We start from the raw sequence: 26,795 nt of genomic DNA on the forward strand, positions 1-26,795 counted from the left end.
TGTTATTTCTAACCCTACTACACATTGCTATTCGGCCTTCTTTAGAGGAACCCGGAAGGAGAATTGCAGTGTTACACATTCCCATAAAACCTTTTCAGTGGTTATGCACTTAGCATACTTTTTTAGTCCTAGGCTACAATAAACAGCTATAACAGTTATCAGAGGTGTCTGCAATAAAGCTTTATTGTTAATCCTGGGTCTTATGGCAACCCAACATTTTTTAAATCCATTGTCAAAGAGACCAAAAAAATTTTTGGCTGGGGTTACAGTTCTAAAATATACAGTTCCGACTTGCATACAAATTCAACTTAAGAACAAACCTACAGAACCTATCCTGTACGTATACTATACTGCCTGTATAGCCATAAATAGACCTTGGAACCAACGGGTATTTGCCCTATGAGAACCTTTTTTCCTTTTATCTGTTCTCTTAGTCTACTACATTGTATTGACTGGTGTGATTGCTATATTTTTATATGTAATAAATTGAATTGAGCAAAATGTCTACAGTGTCAGCCATTGGTGGATTCCTGTGTATAATTAACCTGTGTATTTATGCTGCTTTTTAAATTTATTCCAATTTTTCCATAAAATTATAAAGTTTTTATGGAAATATTCCTTTGGTGTTTCCTTTTCTTATTTCTAATTGACAATGTATAAATGTATCTCTGAATGTATACTGTGCAATACACTGTAATTTTTGTGAAATGAAAACTTGCCATGAGGCAACATCTATTATATATATTGTATGCTGACAACCACGTTCATTTATCACCATCTCATTTCCCCAAAGTTTGTTACCTACAAAATAAATTATTGACAACCTTTTTAGAAGTGTGAAGAAATACAAACATAGCAGTAATACATAATTGACCATGTTTCCACAGGATATACGAAATGCCAATCTTTAAAAGGGGTTTCCTCAAGATGACTATAATACTAATATATTTTGTTAAGCCATTTAGAACTCAAAGAGGTTTTATGCATGAAAAATTGTACTTCCTTTTGCCAGTATTTAATTTTCGATGCCATGGAATGGGAAACTGGAAAAAAATTCCAAATGTGTGAGAATTGATGAAAAAATGCATTTGCAGAATTTCCTTGAGGGCTCTGTTTTTACGGCTTTCACTGTGCGCTCCAGATGACACCTCCTCTTTCTTTATTCTATGGATTGGTGTGATCGCGGAAATACCTAATTTACAATGTAATAGATTTTTTTTTTTCAAAATGTAAACCTTATGAGCGGAAAAATGTTTCTTTGGTTCGTCATATACTGGCACGACTGACTTTTTCATGGACTTGTATGAGATGTCATTTTTTGAAGGACTAGTGGATATTTTCATTGCTACGATTTTGGATTATGGGAATCACCTCTGGGAATAATCGTTATATTTTGATAGATGACCACTGTGATACCTAACATGTTTATGATTTTCTTTTGTTTTTTTATTTTTATTTCTTATCTAGGGAAATAGAGATGATTTTTTTTAATTTTAATTATTTTTTAAGTGTTTATTAGACCTTCAAGGGTATTTTACCCCCAGAGGGCCTGGTTACTCCTACCATATACTGGAATAAAACAGTATTGCAGAAAAGGCAGTCCCAGGGTTACGTACAAGATAGGTTCTGAAGGTTTGTTCTTAAGTTGAATTTGCATGTAAGTCGGAACTGTTAACTGAAATTGAACACGCTCTATAGGGAAGGGGAGAAAAAAGGGGTAATAAAGATTGCCAGTGCAAAGAATCCACGATAATGTAATTAGCCTTCCCTGTAATACTGCTCATGGGGCTTGTTGGAAAACATTAATCAGAACCTATCTTTCAACCCCCAAATGAAGAGGGGTGAAAAAGACCAACATAAACAGCCGGACAAAGTTATTAATAGTACAAAGTATAAATTTTATTGGGTCAAATGACAACAAAAGTGGTTTAAAAGTGAACCCACTATGAGAGGGGACACAAGCAAGAGTTGCATCGCAGGCAACCGATCATAACACCTAGATGAATAATATGTAAGGGCAACAGTGGCCAAATGGGGATGTAAAGTCAATCATAATGGGAAGCGTGGAAAATAAAGAATTGGTAACCTAAAAATCAATACATATGAATCCTTGTGACGAGCTTACCCATATTGTGATCGTTGCCCAGGATAGCAGCAACCCGACGCGCGTTTCGGCTGATGGAACAGCCTTCGTCTGGGGGTGTGATCAACAGGGCGACGAGCCGGGTTTAAAAAGAAACCAGGAGCCAATCAAGAAGCAGAGTTCAGTCATGTGGTGGAAGGTAAGATGGCGCTGAAATGTCGCGAGATCTTGTGGAAAGCGTCGGATGTGAATACTGTGGATCGTCAGTGGTGAGGCGCGCGTGTGCAAAACAAAAGTGCGACTAATGTGAGATTGCGCACAAAACGTCTGTGGTGCCGGAATGCGGAGCGTGCGCCAAAAAATTTTTTGGCGCATGTCGTTATGGCATGACTGATGAACTGTGGTGAGGGAAAGGCTCCCGGATTTGTATATATAGTGTCCTTGAGAATTGGGCATAACAATGGGCATGACGGTTAGTATATCAGGGAATTGCATACATTACACTAATAAAAACATAAATTAAGACTTATTTCTCTGCAACATAGAAATAATGATAATAACAACGATGGAATATGACAAGCATAAAAACGAGTTAGTGATATTAATGTGTAGAGACATAAACTATGTATATCTAAGCAATCTATAAAAGATTTTTTATAAAAAAAAAAAAAAAAAAAAAAATGTAAGTCGGAACTGTATATTTTATAATTATAACCCCAGAAATTTTTTTTTTTGGTCTCCGTGACAATTGGATTTTAAAAATGTTGGATTGCCACAAGAACCAGGATTAACAATAAAGCTTCATTACAGACACCTGTGATAACTGTTACAGCTATTTATTGTAGCCTGGAGCTAAAGTATCGTAAATTACCAATTACCAGAGGTCTGTTTGTAACTAGGGGTCATCTGTAAGTCAGGTGTTCTTAAGAAGGGGACCGCCTGTATATGATAAAAATACTGCAGATCTGTATCGTTTGCCACAGAGAGAATGTTACAGATCTGCCTAAATGCATCATCCCCCCCACCCAATGATGTCATTGGGTGGTGGCAATAAATATTAAGATGGCGGCACCCATGTGTCTGCAGCATTTAAAAGTTTGACACCCACAATTGGATGTCAGCACTGATTGTGGTTGTTACAATGGGTGTTTGCATCATTATGCAGAAAACACCCCCCTGTAGGAAGTGGGCTCAGCCCATGAGCCCCTATTATACAGATTACGTCACAGCCATGTGATGTAACTGTAAATCACATGTTGGTAAGGTGTTAAATCTTGCTAGCATACAGTACTAAATTTCCCAGTACAAAGTTATAAGTCGATATGTGCTGAAATTTGACACTCTGCAGAAGCCCAAATCCCATGACGCCAAAACCTTGAGGTACATTTCTTTCACTAGCTTCATTAATGAGTCTCCAAACCTTGGCAAATAATTTCTTGTTTCTTTATTATTGGGATCTCTTTTGCATGTGCAAAATTTTTGGGATGTAATGAATGCACCTATTTTAGGACTATATTTTGTTTTGTACTACATACTACGGTATGAACTTGACGAAACATATAGCTTCAGGTCCAGCACACAGCGATGAGTAAAAATACTTGCTTTATTAATCTGGTCGGTGACGCTAGCTGTACATTTTCTTATGTGGTTTTACCCCTTGGATTAATAAAGCAAGTATTTTTACTCATCGCTGTGTGCTGGACATGAAGCTATATGTTTCGTCAAGTTCATGTTTGCATGGTCAAGCTCCAGACCAGTCCGTGCACTCCAGTGAGAGAGACATCGTCCAAAAATTTGTGGTGAGAGCCGGGTTTGGGGGCTTATTGCCTACCGACCTTTTTTATACATACTACGGTATCTCTTTTACAATTCCAGGTTGCATTATTTTGGCCTAACAAAGTTTTCTACAAGTTTTTTATATGCTGTTCTATTCAATTTCTCAAGGAAAATGTGATTCTTCATAGTTATAACTACCATATTTCAGACATAATTACCTTTTATTTTCTTTATTGTGCTCTATCTCTCTACGCCTAATTAGATAAAATCCAGACAAAACAATAAGTCATTTTACTTTTTGCTCCCTCTGCACTGCCTATTTATGTCCCAATTAGGGGGCCAAAAACATTAGGAAGTGAACAGGCAGTGCACAAATCAACCTATTGAGCATCATCTCCTACCCTGCTCCCTACACACTGCTAGTAATATGTTACCAATGTGCAGGGAGCTTTGTGGCAGCACCGAACAGTAAATCTTTAGATTCTGTGCTAAAGGCGACTGCAGCATTTAGAGGAGTTATGTAGCAAAACTGCAGGTTGTCGTCTGCCAGAGGCAGCGTCAAATAGTAACTTGAGAAGGTGCAATCGGGGCTCAAGAGGCATATGAAAAAACTAGTACTGTAAACCATAGGTTATAGTTGGGGGGCCTGGCACAGAATTTGTACTGGTGCCCATCAGCTTCAAGTTACGCTACTGGTTGACAGTGTATATGACACTGTGCAATAAAAGTAGTACAGTATATTTTACAAGCAATCAAATGATCTCATGTTTAAGTTCTCCTGGGGATTAATTAAAACTTAATTTAAAAAAATCCAGCTCATACCACAAAAAAAGTGCATAAACAAAGTCCTATGCCCTAAAATTTTTTTTATTGTATTGAAATGGTGACATGAAAAGTTTTTTCATCATACAAAAGTCAAAAGACAAACATTTGATGTCTCCAAAATTGTACTGACCTAGAGAATAAAGGTTTACAATGTTAATTTCTACCACACGATGAACATAATAAATTAAAGAAATCTAAACTTCCCCCACAATTAAATGTTAACTGACCATTTTAAATTTTAAGTGGTGGTGAATATGACAAAAAGTGCATAGGCGCTTTGGCCCAAAAATGGCTGGTAATTAAGGGGTTAGCATTAATAGTCTGTTAATGGCAGTTTCCAGTAATACTGGAAAACCCCTAGGCAGTCAGATCAGGGGCAGCTTCAAGTTTCCATGGTGCAACCCTCCATTCCCACTGCTTACACCTTTTGGCCAGGCCAAATGTGTCTGTGGTAATGAGACTCCTGCCAATAGCATATAATTGGCTGCAGAAGTAACATGACTGAAGACACTTGAGCCCTAGCTGAGGTGTAGACAGCAGACTGGAGGGTGGAACCATGGGAATGAGAAGACTAAGAAAGGTAAATATGTTTTACTCCTTTCCTTGGCCATGGTTTTCCAAAGTAACCATAAAACCAAAGTGCTACAGATGCTATAGAAGCGTTGAGAATATCTTGACATCATTTCTATGGTGGTAGCTTTCTCTGAGTGGCAATCCTCTCACTACATGGGGAATGTTTTGTTCTAGATAAAGGGGTCATCTTCTCAAAGAGGTAATGAAGGTTTTTTGCACAGTATGTCCAGCAGTGCACACTAGAATGTACAATGTCCATAATTTCATGTCACTGTTGCACAAAGTTGTATTATATAACCTAAAAGTTATGGTGTCACCTTTCAAGCCTTTAGTATTTACATGACAGTGTGTCTGTGTATAAACTACCTTCATTGTTTGTGACCTTTGAAGCTTCTCTGTGTATGTGCCTTGACGCAGCGATAATAAACCTTCCAAGGAAACGTATCTACTGTTATCTGCTTTCTTCTTGTGGCATCTCTATTTGTGCACTGAACTTATCACTCCATTAACTTCATGTGTACTGAGACCTTTCAGATATGGCAGTAATGCAGGCATAAAATGAGAACTGGTGAATAAGCCATTTTAATAAAAACATACAGAGCCGCCAGCAATGGCATTCTGTATAAAAATGAAGTGAAATAATACAGATTGTGTTTACAAAATGTGAATGTGATCATTGTAAAAGAATACTGCTCAAAATTAGAGATCACTTTCAGAAACCTGCAAGTTATTGGTGTTAATCTGACACCTGCTGCTAATTTACTTTATTATCTGACAAACCCTATTGTCCTGTGGCTACAGATATGCTAAAGTCATTCAAAGCAAAGGCCTGTGCACTTTCTGCTCTTTGGTGATTGTTGAAAACTTTAGAAAATGTAATTTTCTTTCTCTGTGCTCCAGTCATTTCTGTTCTCTAATTATGACGGTCACATTTTTTGCAAAATAAAGGTTTTATGTTGATATCCTTTGGTCATTTTTGTAAAACTGTTCTAGTGAGACAGTGTACCCCTTACAAAAATCCATCAAATATTGATCAGCGGAGATAACATTATTTTCATCTCCAGTGTATTTACTGTTCAGTGCTCATCTAAATTATACTCCTTCATCTATGTACTACTCAGTTGCAGTTTTCTTCCTATTTCTTTCCAAGGCCATATACCATCTATAAAAATAATCTCAGCTGATGTTCCAAAACACATGTTTAGAGATAGGATTATAATTATAGCCTATACTTATTATAACCTTTATTACAGAGATTTTCATCCCAAACATCTCACAAGGGCTTGCAGTCTCAATTCAAAATCAACCTATCATTTGGCAGGCACAATGAACCCGGTCATAGGTTCCTCCTTTAGACTTTGGGTTAAACTGGATGCTACAATGAATCCATTCTCCCTGTTGGCTTCCCACTGGACCTCCTATGCTACCAATGTACACCACTTTTACTGTCCCAGTGGGATACAATTTGGTGTAAACACAATTTAACCATATTGCTTGGCCATTTCACACAGTTTTCTAACCGAGAATGCCCTTTGAAATTTCTGGATCACTTTTTATTTGGTCTGCCTACCAGAACTACCCCGCAGATCTGCAATGCTAAGAGCTAGTAAGGGGTTTCTGACAATTGAAGGATTTCATTCAATCCCTAAAGACCTAACCCCTTTTGAACACTTACACACATCTTTGCAAGCTTCTAGAAACTCCATCTCTCCTCTCTATGGGTGGTTTTTGGAGGATGGAGTTAAGATTACCTCTATCTCCTATTAACACACCTGGTAGTTTGAGCTGCGTATGACCTTCTCGCCCAGGATTGGCTCACAGCTTCCATTTTGACTCACAAATCCTCTGTCTCTGCACAATTGCGAGAAACAAGCTTTAAAATCCTTTCCAGATGGTAACAAACTCCAGACAAGCTTCACAAAATGTTTCCTCAAACATATGCTGGTAGGGCAAAAGGAACAGCTAGTCCTGGTATACACTTTTTCTCTATTTTTCACGGTCTTTATATCCTTGGTCAAGTGAGGGTTTCTGCGTCACTATATTCTCACAGCTCGACATATCATATGGAAGTCTACAGTGTCCCCAACTACAGCCCAATGGACACAGGCTCTAAATCATGTTATGTGGATGGAAAAGAGGTGAGCCATGGTGAAGATGCCTGAAAATTAAAATCCCCCTATTCCATAAGGTCTGGTCTCTCTGGTTTAATTTCATTTATTAAAAGAAGCATAACAATTCACATCTGAGACGGTGTCTCACAACCTAGAAGGTCAGAGACTCCCATATTTGTTAGACAAATGCATTTAGTAGGTCTTTTCCATTCATAAATTATCACACTTGGCACCAAGTTTTGTCTTCTTTTGCAGCACATCTTCACACTACCGTTTGTCCCATGCTGCGCTCCTAAATAGTATATACCCCATACAAAACACAACTGACCACACTATAATATTGCCTGCAGATAACAAATATAACACAGTGATCCCAATATATAGAATATATATACCGGTACCCCTCACACAGCTGAACATACCGTCTCCCCTGCATATATCAAAAATAGTCCTAAAACCACAACTCCACAACTGACTATGCTGATACAAGGAATAGACTTTATCCACAGGATAAGGCCTAACTTAATAATCAGTGGGGGTCACAATGATGGAACCCCCACGGATCACAAAAAAGGGAGTCCAATGTACCCCATTGCACCCTGAGATGACCAGTCGCACATGCACGTGCTGAGCTCTACGGAGTTGACAAGCAACGTACTTGCAATCTCCATAGAGTTGAACGGGGCAGCCGGTATATGCGCGATCAGCTGCTCCGGTCATCCTGGGGTGCTACTAGGGACAACACCTTTAAATAAATGCAGATACAATTTAACTTCTCAGTGATAAATGTGGCGCAGCAAAAAACTACTGTTGTCTTTGCACTGGCAGAGCCTATGCCATATTGTTACAACTCCCTCAATGTGAACACTATGTCTGCATGAATGAAAAATACAAATGACAGTGCTATTCGCTTTATTTGTTCATATCCAAAAATGTAGCTTTCTGATGGACTGGTAACAAAATGGTACTGGGAAAAATGTTTTCCATAAGACATAAGGAGTGGCAGTGGTTGGATGGTTTCATTGCTATTGTCTGTTTCTTCTCATCCTACGTGTGACTAGCAGGTATATAGTGTTTTTGGTTTGAATGACTGCTAATAAACAGTAGCTATAAATATTGGTTTTACTAGGTGGGGTTAAACAAAATGATCTATGCTGGCTTTAGAAGCAGGTGTGCTTTGATCTAAGTAGAAAAGAAACACTATACAGAAGAAACAATTGTGTTTTCTTTATATATTTTAATATAATTCTATTGGCTGTTTCACCTCTATAAATAACAGTGCTTGAAAATAAACAAATTTCCTAAATGCCTAGTTATGATGTAGTAGGTAAAAGATGGAGAACCACTGGAATTAGGGTTATAATGATACCAGCATTTTGAATTAATACTAATTTGTAGAGTAATATTATGCTGGATACTAAAATGCTACACTGTCGAAAACAATAAAGCCAGTAAAATTTATCCATCCATTGTCTGAATGTAAAATGTAAATTAAACATAAAAATCTGAATCAGATTTTAATTAACTTATTAATTCAATTTTTGGGGGTTCCAGCTGTCAGCCCTTGCAGTGATTTGGCACTTCTTTACTATAATTTGTTTATTTCCAGTCACAAAATAAAGTGTAGGAGCCCCTGCACATCCATGCTGTTACATGTAGTTCCCCCAGTATTAGACAAATATAATGAGGAGGGGGGACTAGAAGACCCAGCTTGCCCAGACTGAAGGGCTGACTTTTGTTATGAGGAGGTATCCAGGACCACAGCTGCAGTGCCTAGTGACAAATACTTTTTGACTCGATTAGCAGTTGAAGGGACCTACTGTAAAATTCAGCTATGTATCAAAACTTCTAATTTACTGGCTTCCTAGTTGTTTCAGACAAGTGGTATTTTGTGGTAGTGGATGACTTGATGACTTTATTGTTCTCGATTGTCCAAAAGCTATTATCTAAATAATTATTATGAGTAAATATCCCTTCAATTACAGTCTTTGAGCTAAACCAAACTAATCACAATTATAAAAATATAGGGGAAAATTTATCAGAAGTGGTAAAACACTTCTAGTTGCCCATGGAGACCAGTCAGAGCTCAGCTTTAATTTTATAAACTGCTGTGGGAAAATTAAAGTTCTGATTGGTCGCCATGGGTAACTAAAACAGTTCTGCTCACAGACATTTCTAAAAAATCTCCCCCATTATAACCATAATTACCCTTACCTCTCACCAGATCAACATCAATTAGGTCTGATTTCATATACACCTTCTTCTTTGGTTTATTTTTAAGACCCTGATTAAAAGAGAAAACAAAAAGATTAGTTTGGATGAACCATCATCATCTTTTCTAACACGCAACGTGGTGCCAAAAGTACAATGAAGTCAGTAGTAGGTGGCATGGCCCTCCCAGCCGTCTCATGTATCAGAGATATATCAGGCGCTGGGACAGAAGACGGTTGGACATGCCAGGCCACCCGGAAGTTTTTGGAGTAGAGTTACCGTGCCCTTACAAACCAGGAGTAGGACACTTGGAGGATTGAAGAAGGTGAGAACACATTTTTTTTAAAAAGCCATCCCCAGCCCGTCAGGTAAATTTTGATAACAGTCGGACACCCCCTATAAATAGGGGCCAATTCACATCCAACTGTTACAAGTTATAAAGCTAATTATTCACCTATTTAGTCACATATTAAATGTCAAGGGCAATTTCATTATTATTATTTTTTTGCATTGTAGGGTAAAAATATTTCCCCTTATAGTTAATTACATATTTAGCTTGATATGCCTTCTTATGTCTTTCCTGTATCCCAGGTCTCAGGTGTCAAGTCATTGTCATTGGAAAACCTCATTGTTTCTTGTTATGGTTTAAAGTGTGAATAAACTTTTAATAAAATTGCAGAACTGTTAGTGTAACTGATAATAGTAAACTTTATAATATACTTTATGAATTAAATATGTTTGTGTCCTTCTTTTTCCTCTACCCCACTTACTTATTACAGAAGTTTGTGTAAATCAGCTTTATTTCCTGACAGCTGAAAGGTAACGTAGCCTGGTAATGTTTCTAATAACTTATGTCTTCACAGACAGCCTTCGGATAGTCTAATCGCCTTACAGATTTGAATGATTAAAGGGGTTTTCGGAGTGTATAAAAACCCCATTGGTTGCCGGGATAGGGTGGGTGAAAAAAATAAACATGTACTAACCTCCCGGCGTATCTAAAACATGTAAACCAACAGGTGCACGAAAGCTCAGCTTCCGGCCAGCTGAGCCCATCCCAAATGATACAATGCTGTGAATAGGGATGGGTGGGGTGTGGCCAGCCACCTTGGCCAGCCGGAAGCTGAGCGCAACATTGCTTCCGTGCACCTGTTTTTTTTTACATGGGGCAGTAGAGATCGCAGGGCTGGAGAACGGGAGAGCCCCCGGAGGTAAGTACATGTTTTTTTTTATTATGTTTTTTATTTTTTAACTGTGCAATAAAGTATATTACAAAGATTACTACCTGCTCTATTAATTTCTGAAATAGAAAAATTGGCTCCAAAGGTTTAGTTATGCTTTGTGCCTAACATTGACTTTCTGTAAGCTGGCTATTGAACAGATGTTTCTACTTAATGCTATTGTGGCCAACTGGGTTGACCTTTGAACAACATTTGTATTTCTTGCTCTATTATTAATACACTTAATATTCTTAAATATCCTTGTACATATGCTGGTAGGTTCTCTGAAATTGCTACTTAGTAACACAAACAGATGGTAGATAAATAAGTTTCTGTAATTTAGGAGTTCTACACTTTTTTGTTTTCTCTGTTTGGTGAAGAAATACAAAAGAAGCTTCGTAATTTTTAATAGACAGAATTCTGCATAATTTGTCTTCTTTTTGAGAGCAGCCATCAATGTACACAGAGAATGTTTTTCTTCTAGTTGCCATGGTTACCCAGCAAACTACAATTTCTCCTATAACCTTTACTACATATACTTATATACAAACATCCTAAGGAGCAGACATGAAAACTGGTTGTTCTGGAGCAACAGGGGAACTAGGAGCAAAAGCAGTGTAAGTATGCTCTATTTTTTTCTCTACCCAGCCCCTTGGGGTTTTCAAAATGAAATATTATACAATACTGTTTATTACTGTTCATGTATTTAGATATATCTCTTGAAACCGAAGACATGGTTCATAATATTCATACATATGTTACCACTTTCCTGGCTGTTTGTTTTAAGAATCTGCAGTTGCAGCGCATGGCTACTGCATTGAGCACATAGCCATCCAATTCTGTCATTTTATGAACACCTTTTTTAAGCTTAATTTATCTTTAGAAAAAAAAATATTATCTTTTAGTATGAATATATATAAACTGCTCAAAAAATAAAGTAAACTCTTAAATACTAAATTCTAGATTTCAATGAATGAAAAATGTTAGTTGCAATTCTTTGTTCATTAAATAGTGTAATGTGTACACCCCTCATCCTGTTCCTCCTTGCACAAAGGAGGAGGTAGCGGTCCTGCTGCTGGGTTGCTCTCCTATGGCCCGCTCCCCTGGTGTACTGCTTCCTCGTCTCCTTGGATCTGCTCCATGCTCTGGACATTGTTCACAGCAAACTAGCTAAGTGTTCTCTTTATTTTTTGAGCAATGTATATATCTTGTGACTGTTAAATCGTAACCGTTATTTGAGATAATTATTTATATTGTATGTGGGGGTGATGTATTGGCCATTTTTCAAATATATACGTCATTAACAAATTCTGCTTAGTTTGTAAAAAAAAAAATTAAAGGTGTATTCCGGGAATATGAACGTCTGATACAAAAACCCATGATGCTATAAATAAATGAATATAACAAAAGTCATTGTCATTAGTCGCAAATTGGAGCTTAAATAGTTTATGATTCATAAAATTTTATAGCCTCTCTAAAGTATGCATAGTTATCACCAAGATGGCCGCCACTAGAAACTACAAGTCCTTGAACCTTTAGATCTTATGCTCTGCTCCCAGTGATGATGCAACAGACTGTTCTGCTCAATTACCATAGTAATGATGTGCACATTACCCCACAGAGATAGCGTCTCGCCACAACACTGGCCATGCTGGATGCACTGCAACCAACCAAATACAACCAAACAGTGATGATCACATGATCTGCCCAGGCTAGTGCAGGACATGTAATGTGCACATCTGACCACCAGCCATCTTCTGTCCTGTGTCTCCTCCGTGTGGAGAAAATCAACGGATTAAAGGACCAGTAACACTTTCATTCTTCATTACTGTGTATGTCTGCAGCATTTTTCTGCTAAGGGGAGAAAAATTTCAAATAAAAACTAATTACATATTTGCTTATACCCATTTGTATATGAATTATGCTGATTTCTGGAATACCCTTTTAAAGGGAACTTGTCACCAGGCACCTCATTTTCACTAAAGACAGGTTGCAGAAGCCCATCACACCTGCAGTGCAAAATGCATTTCTGCTTTTTCTAACCATTTGCATTACAATATAATTGTGTGTTATAACTTACCTTGCATCCTGACAAAATCCTGGGGTAGTCACAGTGTCTGGGCTTTGGTTTGGATGCATTTAAAAAAACAACATGTGCCCTGTCTGTGTTACTCACTCCTCAGAGCTTGGCCCCCACCTTTGTGCTCCTGTACAGCTCCTCCTCCTGCTCCTTCTCAGAGGTCACAGCCTAGTCAGCCTGACATCAGTCGGGGAGGGACAAGCTGTACAGGAGCACAAACATGGATACAGGCTGCAGCTCAGACAAGTCACATGTTGTTTTTTGAAATGCAATTATATTGTAATAAAAATGCTTAGAAAAGGCAGAGAGGCATGTTTGCACTGCAGGTGTCATGGGCCTTTAGAATCTGTGTTTAGTGAAAAATGAGGTCCCTGGTGACAGGTTCCCTTTAACCGGTTAAGGACCGGGCCCTTTCCCGTTTTTTCATTTCCATTTTTCACTCCCCACCTTCAAAAATCTATAACTTTTTTATTTTTACACATAAAAAGCTATGTGAAGGCTCTTTCTTTGCGTAACAAATTGCACTTCATAGTGATGGTATTAAATATTCCATGCCATGTACTGGGAAGCAGGAAAAAAATTCCAAATGCAGTGAAAATGGTGAAAACCCGCATTTGTGTCGTATTCTTGTGGGCTTGTATATTACGGCTTTCACTTCACGCCACAAATGACGCATCTAATTTATTCTTTGGTTCAGTATGATTACAGGGATACCAAATTAGTATAGGTTTTATAATGTTTTCATACATTTACAAAAATTAAAACCTCATGAACAAAATTTTTTTTTTTTATTTTGCCGTCTTCTTGTGCTTATAACTTTTTCATACTTTGATTTATGGAGTTGAGGGTGGTGTCAACTTTTGCAACTTTTGATGATGTTTTCAATGATATTATTTTTAGGACTGTACGACCGACCTTTTGATCACTTTTTATAGAATTTTTAATTTTTTTTGTAAATGGCAAAAAAAGTGCCAGTTTTGACTTTGGACGCGATTTTCCGTTACGGGGTTAAACACAGTAAAAAAACGTTATTATATTTTGATAGATCAGGCATTTTCAGACGCGGTGATACCTAATGTGTTTATGATTTTTACTGTTTATTTATATTTATATCAGTTCTAGGGTAAGGGGGGTGATTTGAATTTTTAGGTTTTTTTATTATAATTTTTTTTTTAACTTTTTTTTAGTTTTTATTTTTACTATTTTTCAGACTCCCTAGGGTACTTTAACCCTAGGTTGTCTGATCGATCCTACCATATACTGCCATACTACAGTATGGCAGTATATGGGGATTTTACTCCTCATACATTACAAAGTGCTGATAGCACATTGTAATGAATGGGTTAACCCGAAGTAGCTTCGGGTCTTCGTGAGACTCGAAGCTACCATGGCAATGGATCGCCGCTCCCCGATGACGTCACGGGGAGCGGCGATCCTTGGAAAGATGGCGCCGGCGGCGTTCTGCAAGAAAACACCCGCGATCGGTGCCGGCATCTGAAATTATGGGAACTGTATCAGTTCAAGTTTTCACTACTGGAAAACATTGCAAACAAATGTTTTTACAAGGAGAAAATTTTATGTTTAAAGGGATAAGTGAAAAATGTGTTACAATCCATTGAAATCAATGTGCATCTATATTTTCAGTAGATGTGAAAGCCAAGAGCAATGTTTCATGTGGCTCTGAATGGATCAAGATAAACTTTCATCAGGACTATAAGCCCTTATAGTGCGTTCAACAACCACTTTCAATTCCTTTATTGTAGAAGTCAAAAGACCAAAATATAACAAAAGGAAACGGTATAGTATTCATCCTCATAGGACTCTTATCTTTTTTGTTTTATATGACCATGCTATTTCTCTTTAATGTCTGGAAAGCCCTGCAGAATATGATGGTGCTATATAAATTACAGATTCTGTACTTCCAAATTCTGAATTTCCATATCCTTCCAGCAGATGTCGTCAAAAACCTTTAGTTCATACCTTTATTTTTATATGCAAAAATTGTGTATAATTGTACATATTGCTGTAGCATTAATGTGATCATTGTATGCTCTTTAAAAAAGAAAACACCCTTAGTTCAAACTCAATAGTTACTTCAAGAAAATGTTTCTAGCCATGCTTCTAATGTAAATTAAACAACAAAAACAGAGCACTAATAGAGAACAGAGCACCAGTATTGTGGTGAAAACACTTGTAGTCCCCTGACACCTTTTGGCTATGTCGCTGCAGTCAACTCCACCCTCTTCCCATCTGTGCCAGGACTTCAACTCTATCTGCGTTCTCTAGACACAAAACATAGGGGCTCATTTACTAAGGATCGCACTGCGCATTTTAGTCAGACTGTTCACCTTTTTCGGGGATAAAGCGACTTGCACAGGTATGCGCTGGGATTGTGGCGCACGTGATCCTTTTGTGACACAGCTGCACTGGCTTCCATGCAATACAAATTAGCGTGCGTGTCGTCGGAGGGTCTGACTGATTCGGACGAAGTGCAGTATTTAACCAGCCCTATGTTTAAAATGCACCACAAAAAGATGGTGCACTTTGTCGCACCTGAGCGGGGAAGCGTCACATTCATGATTTCAGGACCACAATCTTAGTGAATTGCCGCACACAGCATTATAGACGAGACGGATAATGCAGTTCAATTCAGTGAACTCCAGTGACCGGTTAAGTAAATGTGCCCCATAGAGTTGAATAAGATAATGGTGCAGAGAGCCATCAGCTCTCTGCATCATCACGGTTCCCCTGATGTAGCTGTGTGATGCGGGCATGATGTGATGATTTCATCACGTCTGCGGGCATCACAGCACATATCTGCAGCAGGGGAAGATGAGAGCTACTGGGGAATGGGGAGAGGTTAGAATCTGGTGTTTATTATTTGAAACGAGGATAGGAGGCTCACAAGATGTAGGGGGCCATAATACAAAGTGGAGATGAAGGGGGCCCAAAGGATGAGGAGGAGATGAGGGGACTGCAATATAGGGGGGGGGGTGAGGGTGACACAATATTAGGATAAAATTATTGAATACAAGATAGGAGACCTACAGGATGAAGGGGGACACCAAATAAAGTGGAGATTATGGGGGTCCACAGGATGAGGGGGGGGGGCATAATATGGGAGTAGAGGGTGGCCCACAATATGGTGGAGAGATGAGGGTTCACAATATGGGGTGGAGAGGGTTGCCACAATATTGAGGCGGTATAGGGAGGCATAATATGAGGGGCCACAAGATTGAGGGGAACTGCAGTATACAGCCCCCCTCCGCACTGACACTCCTAATAACCGAAGAAATTATTGAGGGTGGGAGAGCAGGAGATCTGTGTTCGGGCTCTGATATATCATAACCACTCCCTCAAAAAGGTGGGGACTGTGAGCAACAGTGTCAGTGAGGAGGGTGTGGTAGCTTGACTGTGCAGCTCCCGCCTCCATGACTGGAGCAGAGGAATCGGTGAAAGTCTTTTTTTTTTTTTTACAAGAATGCTGGCTCTAATCCCATGGATAGAATCATCAGTTGAACATTTATAAAAAAAATCAAACAGGTACTATATATGGCTTGTGAGGGTTCTCTGGTGACAGGTTCTCTTTAGAACACATTTCAAAGCAATAGGAAAACGCAACTTAAAAAACATCTGCGTTATTACCATCATTAATACAAATGTGTTTTGTGATGCATTTGAATGTAAACACTGCCTAAGAATGTACAGGTAATATTTCCCAGATCAATCAATTCAATTTCACTGGTGGACCATAGGCCCTCAGGTATGACACTGACAACATCTAAGCTCACGTGTTCAAAAACTTAGAAGAAACTCCAACCAGTTATGCCTGTCATCGCAAATAGCTAAGGCTGAACCTCATTCAAAGGCTAGAAAGCAGAAAGCATACCGCCCAAAAATTCTGTATTTAGTGGCCCAGTCATATATACTGGGGTCTGTTCTAGGTGGTGGGAGCTATGTTCAGCATGTAGACGCTATCTGCCTCAAAGCTACTGCTGAGTGTGGTTCTGAGACCAAAAGTCATTAAGTCATGACGTCATTGTGCCTGGCAGCCTCAAAAGCCGCAGACAGCAGGGTGTAAGGGCTACTAGTGTGTGTGTGTGTGTTTGTGGGGGGGGGGGGAGTTAAGAGTGAGGACTACATAAAAGTGGATATCATTGATAAGAGACTACCTAAAGGCAGCATTATAAGTGGGACCGGGTTGCAGATTGGAGGTGGTTGTAGGAAGTGGGAATTACAGAAAGAGAGGCACTATTAGTCAGGATTATCAGGGAGGCACAGGGAGTAATGTGCATTGTAACAGGTATTATACAGACAGAAGCATTATACTAAGTGGGGTATCGCAGTTAGGGGACAGCATAAATGTTATACTGCACTAGAATACTAGGGGTGCGGGACAGTATAAAGGACATGTCTTAGGAGTTGTGTAAACCACCAATACTGTCCCACTTTACACATTCTCAAAGTTGACGGGTATTAAGTATGTGGTCATCTGCTGCTGTGTTCAACAGCATATGCTAAATATTAAGCATCCACCACTGCCTCCTGACATAAACAATGGGTGACAGATACAGAATTTATCGAGAATTTATTTAATCCGGAATAAACAGTTTAGCAATCAGACCTTTTTCAGGCACGGATTGCAAGGTATAAGTAGAAAAGTAGATGAGATGCGGTGCTATGACCGCTGGAACGCAGGTGGAAAGGAGGAAAAGTGGGTGCTCCCGCTGGAGAAATGAGCACTCATTTCTCCAGCAGGAGCACCCGCTTTTCCTCCTTGTGCACAACCTACTTGTGCACCCATATACTCCGAAACATCGAGGGACATGTATTTTTTCCAATATATGCAGAATTTATCCACTGACCACTCTGATTCTGATGTCGAAAACTTACTATACGGACCGCAGGATATTTGTTAATGCAAGTTATAGTGTGTACCAAACAGACGTTCACAGTACACAGAATATGCAAGCTACAATCTTCACCGCATCAAGTACGTAGCCATTACTTGCCCTGAAGTCAACAACTACAGCGACTACACTTGAACACAATCAAGGTTTTACATTCTGTACCGTTTTACTGAGTGAAATGTACTTTAATGCTCTATATGATTATTTTATACTATAACACAGCATTACAGTATTACCTTCACCTTTATCTCCTTCTGTTCTACTGACTTCTCCCATATTTGCTGATCATATGCTCCAATCTGTAAAAAAAGATTGAGATTGTTTTGTCAGTTGTGTGAATATCTTCCTGTGGAGATCTGTTTCTATAGATACTGTTCAGACCTATAGTTTTATATGACCTATATGTGTAGTCTTTTTATGAAGTCATAACCTGTCATGTCTGTACCCTCCTTGATAATTTACAGAATGTCTGTGATAAAGGTAGGAAGAGAGAGGAAAAAAGTATGACTGCAGGATCAAATTATACATAGTTTTTAGTCTGTCACCATGGAGTCACATAAGAGAAAGAAAGAATCACTGGCTGCTAGATGATTGTTTCCATAATAAACTTTATCTGCAATCAAACTTTCTTTTTCTTACCTGGGCCACAGCAGGTTGTATGTGGACAATTTGGTAACTGGCTGGAATTCTATCCTACCATTGGATGGCACACCAATGAGGGCTTAATCTAATAACTGGGATTGTTGATGGCATTAATTGGGACTTAACTTATTAGATGCCATGGTGGAACCTGACTGATGCACCTAAATTATAGCATATGAGCTTTTGGAATGCCAGGGAGCAAGAGACAGAAATGCAATAACAGGAAAGGGATTGGTTCTGAAGGTTTTAATCTACACTCTTACACGGCCAACATGAACTTTTCCCCTTCTCCCTACAGAATGCTATGTCTACTTTCCTACTGATTCTAATTCAGTGCACCCCGTGGGATCAGGCCTTCCTGGAGAGTTGGATGCTTTCCTACCTAACCCCAATCTGCTGAGTGATATCTTCTCTCCTCCCTGATGGAATTTGTAAAACTGATCTGCTATGAGAGGAGTTGGATCAGGAAGCATATCTCTGACTAAGGCTAAAAAGCAGCCATTAAGTAAGTTGTATTATTTTATATTCTAGCAGAAAATTAATACATCACAGGTTTTCTCTAATTGAGCACTGATCTACCAACCAAGTGCTTGACTCTGAGGCCTCCAAAGAATAATGGTCCACAAGTGGCTCCGGGTGCTCCATTTGAATTGAGTACTAGTGCACATGTTCAAACAGGGCTACAATTACTTCTATGGGACCTAAACTTGCAGATCTCAGATAAATAAATACATTTCTTAAAAATTTACTATGTAGAGGTCCACAGTTTTTAAAGATGTTGGCTTAAAGGTGTAAAATCTACTAACTGTGCATGTGCTGTTAAAAAGAAGTTAAGCCTCAAAAATGCAGCTTTAAGGTTTTACATATTTCAAAACCTGGACAATACAGTATATACATGGTACTAAATCTACCACAGTGATGATCAGTTGTAATCATTTTAAAGGATCCTTAAATGGATCAGATACTTACTTTCTTCTGATACCAAGATATTGCATCTCTATTGTCAACAGCCATACTTTTAGTGTTTCACTGGAACTTCTTATTCAAAAACATAGATGGATCACAAGCACAAAAACTGGATTGAAAAAAAACCTGAGAAAAAATGTGAATAAAGGACAAAATGTGACAAAACAACCAAGCAGTGTGAGGCACAATTTAAGTACCCTAGCACGTAAAACATTAAACACAGAAGTGGGTAGGAAGATTGCTTTACTTGAGAAGGCATATGGAACGTGGAAGCAACTGTCCAGTTTTAGGACCTATTGAATAGTTTTCTCCAGTTTTCTGTGAGTATAACGTTGGTATAAATGGGAAATTTAAGTTTCATTTAAGACCTTCATTTCAGGTTTTGGGACAAGATTCACCATAAATGTGTATGCATATCAGTGCATATGTGTATATATGGCAGTATGTATATGTCATTGTAACTGTAATGCATGTATGTATGTGAGTATGTAAAACTGTGGGTCACATCTGTGTTGTACATTAATGCTGAGGAGAAGCTTCAGCCTAACATTCTGTGTCCTGATTTGCTGGGATGCTTGTGCAAGTGTATGTGAAAGTGCTCAACACTATGAGATTATGAGGAAAAGCTGCCCTGGCATCAGTTCCCTTAGCTAATGTCACAACTCAGGAGAAGCTGGGATGCTTTTACTTGTAGTGCTGAAAGATATATCAGGCTGGATCGCAGGCTAGGAAGAAGCCAGCAGCATTATATAGCGAACGTTGGAATTATTGTCAAAGGCTATCTCTAGCTGTGCTAAAATTAATTTTGACCTGGCAACTATTTTTCACCTACACTTTAAGCATTCCATAAACTAAGTGTTTGCCCACTAGTCCAGATAAAGGTCAATGACCTGTTCTGCCCCTGACCTTAACTATTGCAGAAACTTACAAACCATCTATTATTAATATATTACCATAAATGTTGCAAATTAATGATATTACAAACTACATTTTTTCCCAATTAGTCTCTACAATCTGTTGGGAAAATGGGTGTTGTTAAGTTTATCTGATTTAAAGTCTCAAAAATGATCCAGACAACACAGGAGTGGCATAGGGGAAGCTCTGAATGTCATTCAGTATCCTTGCCAGAGCCTTGACTTGAATCATGTCTAAAATGTTTGTAAAATGACTGTACTTTAGGCCCCATCCAATCAGATAAAACTTTGTCATTTTAAGCCCTTGTGTGCAAGCCTTGTGTATTCATACCCATGAAGACTGAGTATGATTGAGGCTGAAACCGTTCAATCGGGTGCTTTAACTAAACATACTCCTGGGGACTTTGCAGTATTTTAGTTTTTGCTTTTATATAAATTAGCCAAGATTTAATTCTGTTTTCACTTAGTTTCTCATGGCAGATTGATGAGGAAATTAATTATTTTTGATTTTAGCAGTGTCTGAAGATGTTCAATATGTGTGTACACTATAATACTTATCTACAGCTGACATAGCCATATAATAGTCATCACAATAAGCTAGTGATGAATAAAGTAAAGGTAATTATGCATTGCTAGCTTAAGCCTCTTTACGCTCTAAGAGTAATGACATATTGTTAAAATAAATGGCAAACTATTTTGATAAAAGTAAGAAGAAGAGAGTGTACAGCAGACATTTGGTGTTACTAATTAAGAAAAATTACCTGTACAACATAATATTGGCTGTGTGGTAGTGATGGAAGCTGTGTAGCAAACCCTAAAATGAATTCTACCATCAAAATCAAGCATAATAAACCAGGGACACTTACTCATAGATCCAGGCACTGGCTGTGGTAATCTTCTTATATATGTTACCCATGGCCTCTTTCCCTTTAAAATACATTTTAAAAATGATGCTAACTAGCCTGAGGAGCTCTAGTGGGTGTTCCAGAGCCCCTCGGTGCTTTAGTGTCACAGGCTGTTACAACGACCAGATCTTGTCTCCCCCTCCCCTGTAATCTAGCAGCAGCATGAGGTACAGGGGGGAGAACTGCTCTTCTCATGGTAATAACCAGTGAAAAGCCATCACTGAGGCGCTCTGGAAACACCACCAGAGCCCCTCAGACTCATTAGCATAATTTTAAACATTGATATCGATAACAAATATAAGAAGATGACCACAGTCATGGTGCCTGGATCTATGAGTAAGTATCCCTGGTTTATCGTGCTCTATTTAGATTTTCTTTAACCCCTTACTGATGCGTGCATACATGCGGGTGCGGGTACATGGAGAGGGCTAATGGGTTCCATATTGAGACAAATAATTAGCGGTAACACGGATCTCGGGTGTCATCCCGCCGATCGCTGAGAGCAAAGCTGCCCATGCACCACCATATTGGTGATGATCGTCATTCGGGGAGCGCCGATCGGTCGCCATGACAGTCTCAGGTCTGCCAAAAATCCAAGACTGTCTAGTTTTAACCCATTCATTACAATGTGCTAATTGCACATTTTAATGAATGAGGTAGAAATTCCCTGTATATGGTAGGATCGATCAGACAACTTAGGGTTAAAGTATCCTAGGTAAAAATAAAAAAAATTATAATATAAAAACATAAAAATTCAAATCGCTCCCCTTTTCCTAGAACTGATATAAATATAAATAAACAGTAAAAATCATAAACACATTAGGTATCCCCTGATCTATCAAAATATAATTATCAAAAATAATTTAACTTGTTTAACCCTGTAACGGAAAATAGCGCCCAAAGTAAAATATGGCACTTTTTTGCAATTTTGAAAAAAATTAAAAATTAAATAAAAATTGATCAAAAGATCATACAGTCCTAAAATTGGTAGCATTGAAAATGTAATCAAAAGTTGCACATAATGACACAAACTACAGTTCCGTGCACTGAAGTATGAAAATGTTATTAGCGCCAGAAAATGGCAAAATCAAAAAAATACATTTTGTACAGGAGGTTTTAATTTTTGTAAATTTATGAAAACATTATAAAACTTATACAAATTTGGTATCCTCGTGATCGTACCAACCCAAAGAATGAAGTAGATTCTATCATTCTGGCGCACAGTGAAATCCGTAAAAAAATCCAAGCCCAGATGAAAACAGCGCAAAATTCTTTACACGTAAAAGTAAAAAAGTTGTAGGTGGGGAGTGAAAAATGGAAATGATAAAATGGAAACGAAAAAACAAAAAAGGACCAGGTGGTTAAGGGGCTAAATTACAAGTGAAATGTGTCTTTAATCCTGTTTTGCAGACAAAGAACAATCTACAGGAATCTATGTAGACTGGTTTAGTTCCAGTCCAGTCTGGTGAACTCTGTGGGACCTGAGAGGGGAAGCAAAACATGTAGGATATTGGGCGCATGATCTTAGTGAATTGCGGCAGAGTGCAATACCGTCGGACAATACACTTTCGGTGAACTCCAGCGGACGGATAAGTAAATGAGCCCCATTGAAACAGTCAGGCCCCTTCCACACTAGCCAGTGTGATGCGATGAACTCGCATCACACTCGCAACGCAAGCTGCCGGGAACGCACGGCCCGAACGCTGCACCGCGGGAGTGAACTGACATGCTGAGTTCACTCCCGCGGTGCAGCGTTCTGGCCGTGCGTTCCCGGCAGCTTGCGTTGCGAGTGTGATGCGAGTTCATCGCATCACATTCGCTAGTGTGGAAGGGGCCTCACGGTGCCCCAATGAGGGCCAATAAAGCTTAACATGTGAGTGACAACCCGGATATTTATCATATAACCTGATTGCACTTTAACTACCCTAATTCTGGGTAACCTCTTACAAGAGCTTCCTGCTTACAGGAGTCATCTCTGCTTCCATGTAATTTTGTTTGACATGAAATTTATTAAAACAATTTCAATACCCAATATTCAATTTAAGGGTTAAATGATATTTGCTACAGAATGGTGGAAGACAGTGTTAGATAGCATCCTCAGATATCTGTGTATCCATAGCTTTGTATGTTGTTAGTTTCAGCACATTATCAAAAAATGTATTTATATTCCAGAACATACAGATCAAAGGACGCAGCAGCTTGAGGAGCCTTTGGCAGTGCACCAAGTCCAGCTATAATGCTGGAATGTAAACCAGTTTTTTGCAGTTCTGCAACTTTACAATGTATGCAGGGGAGATGACAGGTACTCCTCTGAAGGGTAATCAGGGTAGGGAAAAAGCACATAAGTTGTCTAGGATGGGTAAAGGAAAAATATCTTATTTCCTTTGGCGGATTGAAAGTGTGATACTATGATAGTAGTTTTTAGCAGGTATCCATAACAAAAATACAATGTATATACATAAAAGATCATAAAACACCTGCAGTCACAGTCATATACACACTCACACCCTCACACTTTAGGGTACTTTTACAATGACATAAAATCTAATCACTTTCACTTGTCCTTCATGATATTGGATTACATGTCGGGCCATTGGTGTGTCTTGATTGTTTGTTATATCCCCTAGATCAGTGATCCCCAGCCATTTTGTATTTGTGGATCGGCTGCAACCAATTGTTTCTTTACAGGGACCGGGTCGGGTAATCCCCTTGGTTCCTGGGAAAAAAATTGGTCGCCCCTCAAATACTCCATATTTAATCCCAACCCTTATAATGTGCCATTTCCCACAGCCCCTGATCTAAAATGCCCCCTTTTCTGCAGCTGTCCCCTTTCGTAGCCCTCACCTAATAGAGCTCCTTTTTTCTGTTGTCTGTCTTTATAAAAGGGGGGCTACAGAAAACTGGACAATACAATGCCCCTTTTTCTATAGCCCACCACACTCACCACACACACTCATAATATCCCCTTGTCTTTGGCTGTTTCACTGTGAGGAAAAAATATGCATACTGTACATACTCGTGTATAAGCTAAGCCACCTAATTTTAACACAAAAAAATTTAACTTATTGACTCAAGTATAAGCCTAGGTGAGGAAATGCAGCCATAATAAAATGTCCAGCAACCTTCACTCATCCATGCAATGACCAGCAGAGGCTCCTCATTAAAGAAATGTTCACAGCAAAGCTTTCCCTTAATGAAATGTCCACAGCAAAGATCCCCCTCATTAATGAAATGAGCACAGTAGAGCCCACTATTAATGAAATGTCCACAGAAGAGCCCACCTCCCATTGATAAAATGTTCACAGCGGAGCCCTTTCCTTGATGAAATGTCCATAGCAGAGCCCCTTTAATGAAATGTCCATAGCAGAGCCCCTTTAATGAAATGTTCACAGCAGAAACCCCACCTTAATGAAATGTCCACAGCAGAGCCCCCCATCATTAATGAAATGTCCACAGCAGAGACCCCCAATTAATGAAATGTCCACATCAGAGCCTGCCTGCCATGTCATACTGTGTGCGTGCAGGCAGAGCGCTTAGAGCTGCTCCTCTGCACGCTCTGCAGGGAAGTTGAGAAGAAGACCGACTCCACAGAGAGAAGAAGCTGGAAGTCAGTATAGAGGTTTTGTTTTTTTAAGCTTTTTGGCCATGTCCCAGCGATTGGGGGACGCTGCCCTGGATAAGGATACAGGATTTGAGCAGCAAATAGGTGCCTGCTACCAGGGCTGTTGCCCAGAAGACCTGTATGTCTGAACTGACCCCACACTCCTGGACTAGGTGAGGCTTACTAGGCGTGCTTGTATAAACCATATTTTGTTCAGGGATGATATCATATAATAGGAATGTACAAACTGATTTTCTGTTAGACCTTTTTAGCATTGATAACATGCATTGTTGAACTGGAGTGCTTGCAGCCCACCATAAATCTATTCATGGGACCAACCACTGTACAGCTACATGCAAATATTAACTAAAATCTATTCACAAGTTAATAAAACATAGCTGACCCTTAGTGTTTTTTCTAGCCTTTGCCTTGGAATGTTATGGTACTAGGACCCCTGTTCGCATCCAGCTGACTGGCCTATGTCTCTATCTTAGGCCCTATTAGCTCTGTGAACCAGGAATACATGGTCATAAAGAAGCAGGTCTCAGGCCGTAGAAAGATAGTGCAATGTGATTGGGCTCCAGAGAGGAAGGATACTGGTTGGCTAGACATCTGGCAGTAAAAGAACATTTCGTCTAATCAACGGCCAGGCTACAGGATTTAAAGAGGTATTCCAGGAATTAGCATAATTCATATACAAATGTGTCCTTAAAATATAAGCTAATATGTAATAAGTTGTTATTTAACTCCATCACACCCTGCGCCGTACATAGGTACAGAGGCTGTATGAAGAGGGTGAGCCTTCTTCATACAGAGGTGGGGTTTGCTGCGTATTACAGCAAACACTCACAGCTAATACCCACGATAGGTGCTAGCAGCGCTTGCAAGTATTAACTCTACCAATGCTGCCAGCAGCATTTAAGGACATCGGCGTGTTGGAGCCGGCATCTTTGTTACAATCGTTGTTCCCCAGGACGTCCTTGTCAATAGCCACTTCTTCCTTCACTATAACCAAAAGATAGGATCTACTTTAAGATACAACTGGAGGACTACCTTTAAAGGGAACTTGTCACCAGGGATCTCATTTTCACCAAAGAAAGGTTGCAAAAGCCCATTACAGCTGCATTAAAAATTTGCCTTTCTGCTGTCTCTAAGCATTACAATATAATTGTGTGTTATAACTTACCTTGCATCCTGACAGAATCCTCTGCGTGGTGCTAGGGGTTGCCCTTTGGTTTGGATGCATTAAAAAAAAACATGTGACTTGTCTGTGCTGCAAACTGCTCTGCTCAGATGAGCCCCCACCTCCTGCTCCTTCACAGAGCTCACAGCCTGGTGAGTCGACATCAGTGGGAGAGGGAGAAGCTGTACACAAGCACACAGGTGGGGGCCAAGAGCTGAGCAGTCTGCAGCACAGACAAGTCACATGTTGTTTTTTGAAATGCATCCAAACCAAAGCCCAACCCCTAGGACTACACAGGGGATTCTGCCAGGGCGCAAGGTAAAACACTTACACTCACCGGCCACTTTATTAGGTACACCATGCTAGTAACGGGTTGGACCCACTTTTGCCTTCAGAACTCCCTGAATTCTTCGTGGCATAGATTCAACAAGGTGCTGGAAGCATTCCTCAGAGATTTTGGTCCATATTGACATGATGGCATCACACAGTTACCGCAGATTTGTCGGCTGCACATCCATGATGCGAATCTCCCGTTCCACCACATCCCAAAGATGCTCTATTGGATTGAGATCTGGTGACTGTGGAGACCATTTGAGTACAGTGAACTCATTGTCATGTTCAAGAAACCAGTCTGAGATGATTCCAGCTTTATGACATGGCGCATTATCCTGCTGAAATTAGCCATCAGATGTTGGGTACATTGTGGTCATAAAGGGATGGACATGGTCAGCAACAATACTCAGGTAGGCTGTGGTGTTGCAACGATGCTCAATTGGTACCAAGGGGCCCAAAGAGTGC

The 26,795-nt window shown here is 39.4% G+C and overlaps 1 protein-coding gene across 5 annotated transcripts in view; it reads right to left on the reverse strand.

Annotated features, from left to right (window-relative positions):
• PHTF1 (putative homeodomain transcription factor 1) overlaps positions 1–26,795 on the reverse strand; it is an 86,395-nt gene that overhangs the window by 57,605 nt on the left and 1,995 nt on the right. For 3 of the 5 annotated variants that reach the window (XM_072137634.1, XM_072137633.1, XM_072137629.1), the window contains exons 2-4: positions 19,398–19,520; positions 18,023–18,085; positions 9,583–9,652 (exon numbers count right to left, since the gene is read on the reverse strand). In XM_072137634.1, the coding sequence (XP_071993735.1) occupies positions 9,583–9,652; positions 18,023–18,085; positions 19,398–19,442 (178 nt within the window). In that variant the 5' untranslated portion in view covers positions 19,443–19,520. The remainder of the gene's footprint in view (positions 1–9,582; positions 9,653–18,022; positions 18,086–19,397; positions 19,521–26,795) is intronic. The other 2 variants (XM_072137630.1, XM_072137632.1) reach the window with 2 other exon arrangements.

This window comes from Engystomops pustulosus, chromosome 2 (genome assembly GCF_040894005.1).
Source record: "Engystomops pustulosus chromosome 2, aEngPut4.maternal, whole genome shotgun sequence".
NCBI lineage: Eukaryota > Metazoa > Chordata > Amphibia > Anura > Leptodactylidae > Engystomops > Engystomops pustulosus.